We start from the raw sequence: 10,557 nt of genomic DNA on the forward strand, positions 1-10,557 counted from the left end.
GGTTTCTAATGGCTCTTCCCTCACAGATGAGCCCGAAGCGGTGGCGGAGCCCCCTCGCAGCGTGCCCAGCCCACCGCCCCCCGCGCCCGCTGCCGTCAAACCCACAGGTACGAGGCCCCTCGGAGACATAGACGAGTTATAAACCTCCCCTAAAAAAAATAATTCGGGGAGTGCTCCCCCCCGGCTCTTTTTATGGAGGAGCATCCCCCACCATCTGGTATTACTAAAAAAAAATGGGTTTTTTTTCTCCTAAACGTGTGATTTTGGAGGGGGCTGCGGTTCCTCTCTCCTTAAGTCTTTTTTTTAAAGGGGCTGGTTTTCTCCTTTTAAGTGCTTAAGTGCTATTTTTTTAAAGAGAGCTGATTGTTCCCATTTAAGTGGGTTTTTTTTAAAGGGGGATGATTGTCCCCATGTAAGCCCTTTTCTAGGGAGGTGTGATCGTTCCTCTTGAAATACTTTTTTTTTTTTTTTAAGGGTTGGATAATTAATCCCTTTGTAAATTATTTTTACGGTTTAATCGTTTCGGGTTTAATTGTTACGGGTTTTTTCTTGTTTTTTTGGGTCGTGTATGTGATTGCTTTTTAAATGTATTTTTTTAACTTACTGTTGGGGTAGGGTGATTACCTTGTTTAAGTACTTTTTATCTGGGGGAGTGGAGTGATTCTCCCCCCGATTTTGGGGGGGGAGCAGGTTTACTGCCCCTGCTTCACTCTTTTTGAGGTAGTGGTATGATGTGAAAGCTCCCCCCCCTTCCATCCTTAAGTGATTTGTGAAGGGAAGATGATTTCTTACCTTAAAAATTTGAGTTAGAAGATATTTTTCCAACCTGTGTATTTTTTTCAGGGGCCAGATGGGAGGAAGAAGTGATTTTTCTCTATCTATTGTTATTATTGCCTATTATTAGCTAATAAATAAATTTAATAATAGCTTAATAATTAAAATATTGGTGTTTGGGGGACTGATGACTCCTCACTCTGATTTTGGGGCAGGATATGATATTCCCTCCAGTCTTTGTTTTTTCTAGAGGTGGGAATTTTTTTTTTTCTCCAAGTGGTGATGTTTTATTTTTTCCCCAGGGAGGGTATTTCCCACTCCCAGTGTGTTTGTAGGGAGCTGGTCCTCCATGATTTTGGGGGGCCAGCAGCCATCCCCATGGATGTTTTGAAGAGCGAGGGGCAGTGTTTATTCCCTGAATACTTACAGAGTGGGGTGGGGTGTTTTGTCCCCCCAAACCATTCCTGCCTCTCCCCATGGGGCCACTCCCTCCTCACAGGATTACTGGGGTGACATCAGGAGCCCCCAGAGTTTGGCGTTCAGATCTGCCACCTGCGATGGTGGCTCTGAAGTGGGGTGTGCTGCCCCTCTGTCTCACTGAGGCTCCGCTGCTCTTCTCTCCCCCTGGCCAGGAGGTTTGTGTCTGCTTGGTGCCTACGCAGACAGCGACGATGAGGAAGGTGAAACCCCAGAGAAATCGACCCGTTCCGCAGACGCAAATGGCAGTAACTCAGCAGACATCGACAGCACACTGGCCAACTTCCTGGCGGTTAGTGCGGCTCCGGGGAGTGCGGCCGTGAGCTTCCCCTTGGGAGGAAGATTGGGGGGGAGGTGGAAAGACAGTAGTTTCACCATCTGAAACATTGTTCTCTGCCTCTAAGCACTTCTTGATTCTGCTTTTGCCCCCCTGTGGGATTTGAAGTTGATGTCAGGATGTTGTTTTTCCAGGAGATCGATGCTATCACGGCTCCTCCACAGCCCGCTGAGCCCACTTCCTCCTCATCTGCGCCACCCCCCACACCTCCCCGCCCCGAGCCAAAGGACTCAGGGAGCCAGTCCTCGAGCACCACCAACGGCGCGGGTGCTGTGCCGGCCCCGGAGTGGCAGTACGACACGCAATGCTCACTGGCAGGAGGTGAGTGCCTCGCCCTGCTTGGGTGGGGGGGGCGGCTGCCCACCACTTTGCTAGTGAAAGGGAGCTGAGGGAGGTGACAAATGACTGCCACTGGTAAAAGGGGGGGGTGACAGTGGCCTAGGGAACCGGCCTGGTTGGAGGGGATGTGGGCTCGGTGCACCCCACGGGTGACACACAGGCTCTGTGCATCCCTTGAGTGACAGACGGGGGCTCAATGTGCCCCCGTAGGTGATGGGTGCGTGCTCCATGTGCCCTGTGGGTGACACACAAGCTTTGCGTATCCCCATGGGTGACAGACATGGACTCCCTGTGCCCCTGTGGGTGATGGACACGGGCTCCATGTGTCCCCTGGGTGATGGTCACAGGCTCCATATACCCCATGGGTGACAGACACAGGCTCCATGCACCCTGTAGGTGACACACAGGCTCTGTGTGTCCCCTGGGTGACAGACAGACTGCACATACCCTGCAGGTGACACATAGGCTTTGCATGTCCCCATGGGTGATGGACCAGGCCCCCTGTGTCCCCTTTGTGACAGCCTGTCCTTGTCATGTCCCCCCTGGCAGTGGGGGAGCTAGAGATGGGCGACTGGCAGGAGGTGTGGGATGAGAACACCGGCTGCTACTATTACTGGAACACCCAGAGCAATGAGGTGACCTGGGAGCTGCCACAGTACCTGGCGACGCAGGTTCATCGCCTGCAGCACTACCAGCACAGGTGGGTGAGAGCCCTGGCCCCGTGAGGGCAAGTCTGGGGACATGGTCCCCAAGCCTGCTCTTCACTCCTTCTCCTCTTCCTCAGCAGCACCGTGGCAGGTGCCAATGGCAGCTTCGTGGCAGCTGCTGATTTGTACCCCCAGGAGAAGGGGGCTACCCCTGGCAGCGTCGGCCGTGGGGCCAACCTCACCAAGAGGGAGGTGAAGAAGGTCAGTCAGATGAGCCTAACACTGGGTTTTGGTTGCCACAGGGCTTGTAGGCACCTGTTTGGGCTTCCTGGGCAGCAGGTGGGTTACTCCACTCTGTTCACAGCCCGAAGAGGGGCCCTGGGAGCACAGGGCCACCCGGGCTCCTTCCTCTGTGGGCTGCTTAGCTGTGGGGGGAGGTGGAGGGTTGGTAGGAGGGGGCAGGGAGCTGCAGACTTGGGCAGAGCTCAGAAAACTCACACAAGGCTTGGCCTGCAGGAAGTGAACGAAGGTGTGCAGGCACTCTCCAACAGTGAGGAGGAGAAGAAAGGGGTGGCTGCAGCCCTCCTGGCACCACTCCTGCCTGATGTGGTGAAGGAGGAAGAGGAGCGTTGGAGGAGGAAGGTGATTTGTAAAGAGGAGGTCGAGCCGCCCCCAGAAGAGGAGGTAAAAGCAGAAGAGACAGCAGCTGTCCCTGAAGAGCCGGAGCCCAGCCGGGATCCCCTGGAAGACACGCTGCAAGAGGATCTGTGCAGTGTGGTGCAGTCGGGGGAAAGTGCTGAGGAAGAGGAGGAGCAAGACACCCTCGAGCTGGAGATGGTGCTGGAGAGAAAGAAGGTAAGGGGAAACGTTTTTATCACAGAAACAAGGCCGTATGTGCAGCTAGGGAATAGCCGGAAAGAAACCGGGAGCAGCAACTCCCAGTTCTGTCTCTGTCCTGCCTCCTTTGGGAGAGCGACCCCACACCCCCGGTGCTGCTCCTATACGGGCTTGGTCCCTGTATTCATCTGGGCACTGATCAGCCGCAGCTTCATGCAGAGGCTCTGCTGGCAATCCAGCAGCCGTTGGCAAACTCCTGGCTCTGTCTTTGTGAATGCAGTGCCCCGATGTGAGCATCTTTCCCAGGTGACTCGGAGCCACGGCTGCTCTTCAGGGCAGGTTCAAGTCCCCGAATCGCCGCTCACTGTTGCGTCTCTCGGCAGGCGGAGCTGCGGGCCTTGGAGGAAGGTGATGGCAGCATTTCAGGCTCCAGCCCACTCTCCGATGGGAGCCAGTCGGCCTCGCAAGATGCAACCCGCAGGCTGGCCTCTAAACGGGGGAAATGGAAACTGTTTGTCGGAGCTGCCAGCCCCGAATCAGCAAGTCGAGGCTCCAGCAAAATGGGCCGAGAGAGCCCGGAAGTGGGAGAAGCAGGTAATTGGAAAAACTCCCTTCAGAGGGAGGAGCGGGTGCTTGGAAAAGCTGCAGCCCTCTCCTGCCAGGGGCTCCTTTCCCCGAAGATGTTTGGGGAGCCCCACGTGACATGTAGAGGAGCCAGGCCGGGCAGTGAGGTACGTGTGCCGGACCGGGGACAGGCCCAGCAGGGTGGCTGTCACCAGTCACACACAGCCAAGTGGTCTCACTAGCTCAGGGCATTGCGTGGGAGTAAGCTGATGCTCTGCCAATTTCTCTCCTTTATCCTGTAATTAAAGAAAATAAACAGGAGAGTGTTTACGTCCAGTATTCATCAGGAAAATAGAGTGCCCGTACTTGAGACTTTATCAGGAGAGGGAACACAGAAGTATGATAATGGCTTTTTCACGCCTTGCCACCTTCCGCTTTCCTTCCGCCTTACAAATCCGAACCGTGGTACACGGGGAACTGTTCCATTCCTCTTTCCAAGCGCGGTTTCTGAGCTGCTAGGTGACAGTCACCAAATTTGAGATAGGAGTTCCCCAGGAGCTGCTCCAGCTCTGCACTTGGTGCGCAGGGAACATAAGGCAGGAGCTCGCTGTGGGCAGACCTGGTTCGTGGAAGGGTTGTCTGATGCCACCTGTGTCTCAGATACGTCACTCGAGCGACAAGAGTACCTCGGCAGAGCTCATGGTCCTGTCAGGGCTCTGCTTTTCTCTGGTTTTTCAGAGGCTGTTGTCACATATAAGCTAAGAGTAGTCTAGCGGATGTTGCAGAGCATCATATAAATTTATTGCCTTGGGAAACAGCATGGTTGTGGCTGGTGGTGCTCCACGGCCCGTGTGTTGCTCCCTCTCCCAACCCTCCCGTGCTCCCCAAAACATGCTGGCCCCTGTGTTTGGGAGAGTGACCTGTGTCCGGCAGCCCCGGTGCTCTCAGATGTGCCAGTCCCTCCCCAGCACAAGGAGGGAGGGCAGCCCCTGTGGCACAGAACATTGCCTGAACGAGACACAACTGCTTTTCCCAGGAAAAGAACTAAAGGGTACAAAATGCCTGAGCCTGGAGCAGGCTGTGTCCTGCTGAAGTGGGGGATGGTTTTGGACCCATAAGACTGCCTGCCCCAAAAACGCGTCTGCTTCAGGTGGAAGTGTGATGTGGGTGGCGGGTCTGGTGGTAAATCAGCGATGCTGTTCATCTAGGGTGGTTTTCTGGAGAGTTTTCCCTTGTGCCTCACCACATCTCTGGAGCAAGCTCCTTCCAGCAGTGCTGGTTTCCCGCTTCTCTGGGGAACAGGAGCTCTAAAATAACCCGTGTAACAGCTGAGGCCCTGCTGCTGGAGAGTGCCTGAGGGAACTGTCCTGCCCTTGAGGCCACTCCGGGAAAGTGGGTTTTTCCCCCTCACAAGCCCTCACAAAACTTCCCTCCCTGGAATTTGCCACTCAGACAGCAAATCAGTTGCAGTTGTCCTGTGATGCAGTGGAGGCAAAGCCTTACAGTCTTTGACAACTGTTTGGGAGCTCTTCAGTCTTTGAGAATTGCCTCAACTTATTTAATACCTGATCCCTTTTCTTGACAAAGTATTAAACTGCCGGAGTTTAACCATTGCCTGCCTGGCTGTTATTTAGCTCTCCCCACACTTCTTCCATCCCTGTGCTCCAGGCCCTTCCTCCTCCCTGCCCTTGTGCAGTAGCAGCGCTTCCTGAACTGTCCTTCCAGAAGGATCCTCCCTATCAGAAAGGCAGTGACCTCTTTCCTTTTTGATTTCAGGTTCTGGTCACCAGCTCCTGTAGGAAAGAGGCCCTGGCTCTTTCCCTGCCCTCTCCTGCAGTGGCTTTGGTTCCCCAGCACGGTGTCTCCAGCTGGCTGTCAGCAGCGCCACAGCAGTGGTGGGAGAAGGGCTGACCTGTCATTTCTTCTCCCACAGCGGCGAGCACAGAAGCAGCTGATGCAAATTCAGACAAAGAGGCAGAGTCTGAGGAGCCCCAGGAGAAAGCAAAAGCCCAGGGGGCACCAAAAATAGAAGAGGAGGAGCAGGACCTAAAGGTACAGAAATGCAGAGATGCGTGTTGGTGACATCTTTCCCAGCTCGCGCTAGAGATGTGGCCAGGCACTTGGCCTCTGCCCCAGGGACACCTGAGCTTTGGGCTGTGGGTTTGGGCCGGCTGGAGTGGCCTTGGCCACCTCCCGCACTGCCCATGGGATGGTGCCAGGTGCCTGCTGCAGCTCTAAAGCTCAGATCCCGGCACTGCTGCAAGAGCAGCTCATCCTTGTGAAAGAACAGCCATGCAGGATTAGCCAGCAGCAAAGGCTTGAAAGGATTTTTAAAAAAAAATGAAAGGGGGGGTTGTGGTGGGCATAAAGACTGAGCTCTGGGTCTTGTCCTGAGAGAGCGCGAACTCTTTTGTCTTGACTTTCTTTTCACCAATAACAATATTTCAGTCCTCTGGCACGTGCCCATGCAGTTGTCCCGTTTCCAGGCTGAAGACTCCTCGTTTGTAATCTCTCTGTGTCTGGAGGCTGCCGGTACCTGTCACTCTGTTCCTCACCTGGCGTTCCTTTTTGAAGTTGTTAGATTTTGGGGAAGCCCCATATTGTTAGAAATGGGGGAAGCCCTGGGGATTTATACAGCATTGTGCTGATATTTTCCGAGCCTTGGTTTGCACTTTTTGGCTGCGTCTGAAGGATTCCCAGAGCCCCTTCCTGAGCCACAGTAGTGACACACACAGCTACAGGCTCTGGGTGACAGTTACACTGAGTGGTAGAGGAGATCTTTTCTATTTGTCCTTTTAATTCCCACTTGCTCCTTACCAGGAGATCTCCTGCAGCATTAAATTTGGCTCCTGAGCAATTTGGTTTCGTTAGCAACCATTGGCACCTCCCTGGGCCAGATGGTTTACAGATGGGGAATTGCCAGCCCACGGTAGAACCCCGGTGGCTACCTGCAGTGAGAGCTGACCTCGGGCCCTGCCCTCATTTCCTACCACTTCATCATTTTTCCAGCATGAAAGGGCTTCATTATTGACTTCCTGACAGATTTAGCATCTACCCTGTAAAAGAACTCTTAACAGAGTTTTGAGATGCGACCTTGCCCCAAACCAGAGCCTCCCTCAGTATAGCATCTACATGAGGCTTGTCTGATTTAAATTAAATTTATTTTTAAAAAAAGCTTTAAAAAGCCTGCAGCAGGACCACACTCGTGCCTGCCTCACCCCAGATGGCTACCGAAAGCCTTTTAAGCCAGCCCGTTTGCCATCCCCTCTCCTCCTGGTCCTGGTGGTGCGCTGTGACGGACTGTGTGCTGTAGCGTGGTGCTTTGCCACGCGGGATCCCTTTAGAGGTTGGAGGAATGCCGTCTCCTCGGGTAATTGGTACCATTTGCTTCATCAATTCGGGGTAATCTCTGTTCTGCCGGCTCTCTGGTTTGCAGGAGATTTCGCTGGGCCCTCCGCTGTGAAGTCGCCCTCCGCTGTGGGATCTTCCCTGGCTTCTCCATAGCCACGTTAAAACGGGGGAATTCATTTCCCCGCTTTGGGTTTCTCTAGTGCTGCTTGTCTCTCTGGCCCATCCTCCTTCTCTGGAGACAGACTGCGTTGTTGGCTTTGGGGACCTTTCAAAGCCTCTTCTGAAGAGCAAAAGGGGAAAAAAAAAAAAGTCATTTTTAGAGCCCTCCTTAAAGCAGTGGTGGTGCCACTTGCAGGCGTCCACCCTGTTCCTGCTCCTGATCGTTTCCTGGCTTGTAGCCACTTTACTGCAGTCGCCACAGGCGGGGGGATAGATGCAGGGGTCCCTGTGGCCCCGGGCAGTGCCCCACTTGGAGATTTTGCTCCCATGGGATGCCAGGGTCGAGGAACGGTGGTCGCTGCAGGCTGGCCTGAATCTTAACATAGATCCTGTCTCTGCTCAGGAGTAAATCCAGAGCTGTCACCTCTCCCGCGCTTTCCAACTAGTTCCTCTGGAAAGCAATGATTTACAAAGCCTGAAATTATATCCCAGCCTATTTCCTTTGGGAAATGATTGGAAGATTAGATTCAATGCTTTCTGCCCTGGCGACTGCTCTGCTATAACTCCAGAGCCAGGCACTGAAGCGGACCCAAGCCCGCACCCTCCTTGGGCTGGGGCAGAGTGGTGATCGCACCTGGGAGCGGGAGCAGGGCAAGGAGTTGGGGTTCGCTGGCGGCTCCAGACCCTGTCCCTGGGGTGCAGGAGGTAGCAGGGCTTAACAGAGGGGGTGACAGGCGCTGGCGTTCAGGGTGGCACGGCGGAGGGGCCGCAGGCGGTCCCAAGTCTCGTTTGCCGGGGAAGGCCTCGAGCTGCAGGGCCGCAGCCCCCGGTGCCGCTACTGGAGAGCGGCTGCTTACTCTCCCCTTTCTCCCTGGCAGTTTCAGATTGGAGAGCTGGCAAATACTCTGACTAATAAATTGGAGTTCCTGGGCATCAACAGACAATCTATCTCCAACTTCCACATGTTGCTGTTGCAGACAGAGGTAACCGAGCCTTCGTCCCTCGCTCCGGCCTTCTGTTCCGAAGCGGATAACAAATACTGTCCGCCGTTCAAGTGCCAGTGCTGCGTGAAGCTCGTGGCAGCGGCACCACAACCGCGCTCCTGCAGGGCCCTTCCTCGGCGGGGGGAGAGCATGGCTTTGCGTGGAGGCGGTGTCTTCCCCCGCGAGCCCCATGCCATAAGGGAGCCTCCCGCAGCTCGAGTCCTGTCCCGAGAGCCTCTTGCAGCCTCCCTCAACCACTTTCCCCCTCCCCCGGTTCTTGCCCTCTAGACCCGCATTGCAGACTGGCGAGAAGGTGCTCTCAATGGAAACTACCTCAAACGCAAACTCCAAGACGCAGCTGAACAGCTAAAACAATACGAAATAAACGCCACTCCTAAAGGCTGGTCCTGCCACTGGGACAGGTACGCGCTCTCCTACCTTTCTCACCTTTCATCTCTGACATCTCAGACATGATTTGTGACCATCACCACCCGACGACGTTGGCGCCGTCCCTCTCGGAGACTGAGAGCAGCTTCTGTTAGCAGTGCTGGGCAGGCAGAGAAACATCCGGCACTCGCAGAGTTTGGGCCAACCACCAAACTGGAGGATCCAAACGGAGTGCTCAGTGCTTTGAGACGGAGCTGATTCCCTGATCGGACAGAGCTGGTTTTCACTCTCACGAGTGTAAAGCGCTGTGGAGGGCGGGCCTGGGGGGTCGCGCATGCGAGAGCTCTGTGAACTTTGCAGGATCTCTGGATCACCTCTTCTGACCAACAGCTCTGACAAAGGACAAACTTCAACTCATCGACGGAATGAAGAACAAGATTTCTGTCTCCTGCCAGCAGGTCAGACCCAAACATTTCTTTGTCTATTTGGCTTTCTTGATTAATTTTCCTTTGTTTGAAATCTTTGCTCTTTTGTTTTTCAGCTCCCAGATCCGCTCCCTCTCTCTAGCATTCACTGTGTGTTTGACACCAAGAGTATCATAAAAGCGACCTCCACGCACCACGGGGTAGGGGGGCAGCCGCTTCTCTCCATTGGGCTGTTCCCCGGTGCCTCTTCTTGGAGGGCGACTTTTCAGCCAAGGTGGCGGCTGAAAGTCCCGATGCTAGCGAGAGACGTCGCTCTGCTGCACTCTGGCCTGCTTTCTTAGCCCTCCCCTCCCTCGGAGCGGGGGGCTCAGGGCGACGTTCATGCAGCCAGCAATGCAAATAGCTTTGAGCGAGCCGGCTCGGGTCTCTCCTGCCTCTGTCCTCAAAGTTGTTTGTGGCGTTTGGGAGAGCGGCAGCCCTGCTGCCGAGGGTCTTCCCTGCGAGAGCACACCGCTGTCGTGGGCAGGCCCGCCTCGGAGTGTCAGTGGCGGGGGAGGGAATCTAAAGCCTCCTTCTCTTTCTTGTGATTTAGGGAGCATAGACGCTATTTCTATGTTAACGAGCGCTCAGGAGAGTCGCAATGGGAGTTCCCCGACGGGGAGGACGAAGAGGAGGGACAGCGAACCACCGACAGAAAAGCCGACAGTCCTCCTAAACCACCTCCAAAAGACAAAGGAGAGCGCGCCGGGGACCCCGCTGAGCGTACCACAGGTACGGTGATGGGGCGGGGATCGTTGTGGTTTTGGGGGGAGTCCCAGCCCCAGAGAGGGGTGTTGTGGGGCCTTGCCGAGCGCTAGAGCAGGTGGCGGCACCGGTCCCCCTCCACGGGCAGTGGTTTGAGCGCTGTGCCCAAGCTGTCCCCAGCACTTTTCAGCACGGTGGCGGTGCCAGGGAAGGCGGCATGCAGGTCGTCAGTCAAGCCCGTGGCCGGAGCTCTGCCTGCCCGCTCCCAGGCAGGGCCTGGCAGGGAGGCAGTGGGCAGGAGCAGGCAGCGCGGTCCATAGCGTGGGTTTTCAAGCCTGTGTCAATATGTATTCTTCAGGCTCCCTTTGTAAAGAATCCTTCTCAGGCCAAGTTCCTGCTACGTCTCTCATGCCGCTCACTCCATTTTGGACTCTGCTTCAGTCCTCTGTCCCGGTCCTCCAACCTCCCTTGCCTTTGGAAATGCCTCCGCCGCCTCCGCCTCCCCCGGACTCGCCCCCACCGCCGCCCCCGCC

General features: G+C 55.2%; 1 protein-coding gene across 1 annotated transcript in view; it reads left to right on the forward strand.

Annotated features, from left to right (window-relative positions):
- Positions 1-7: 7 nt before the first annotated feature.
- FNBP4 (formin binding protein 4) overlaps positions 8-10,557 on the forward strand; it is a gene marked incomplete at its 5' end in the record, with an annotated part of 10,771 nt that continues 221 nt past the window's right edge. The window contains 12 exons of the mRNA XM_026850144.1: positions 8-107; positions 1,407-1,543; positions 1,723-1,909; positions 2,477-2,627; positions 2,712-2,835; positions 3,091-3,429; positions 3,795-4,005; positions 5,909-6,027; positions 8,364-8,468; positions 8,757-8,890; positions 9,873-10,051; positions 10,383-10,554. Coding sequence (XP_026705945.1) covers positions 8-107; positions 1,407-1,543; positions 1,723-1,909; positions 2,477-2,627; positions 2,712-2,835; positions 3,091-3,429; positions 3,795-4,005; positions 5,909-6,027; positions 8,364-8,468; positions 8,757-8,890; positions 9,873-10,051; positions 10,383-10,554 — 1,958 coding nt within the window. The remainder of the gene's footprint in view (positions 108-1,406; positions 1,544-1,722; positions 1,910-2,476; positions 2,628-2,711; positions 2,836-3,090; positions 3,430-3,794; positions 4,006-5,908; positions 6,028-8,363; positions 8,469-8,756; positions 8,891-9,872; positions 10,052-10,382; positions 10,555-10,557) is intronic.

Source organism: Athene cunicularia, assembly GCF_003259725.1.
Source record: "Athene cunicularia isolate RWA chromosome 5 unlocalized genomic scaffold, athCun1 chr5_part2, whole genome shotgun sequence".
Lineage (NCBI taxonomy): Eukaryota > Metazoa > Chordata > Aves > Strigiformes > Strigidae > Athene > Athene cunicularia.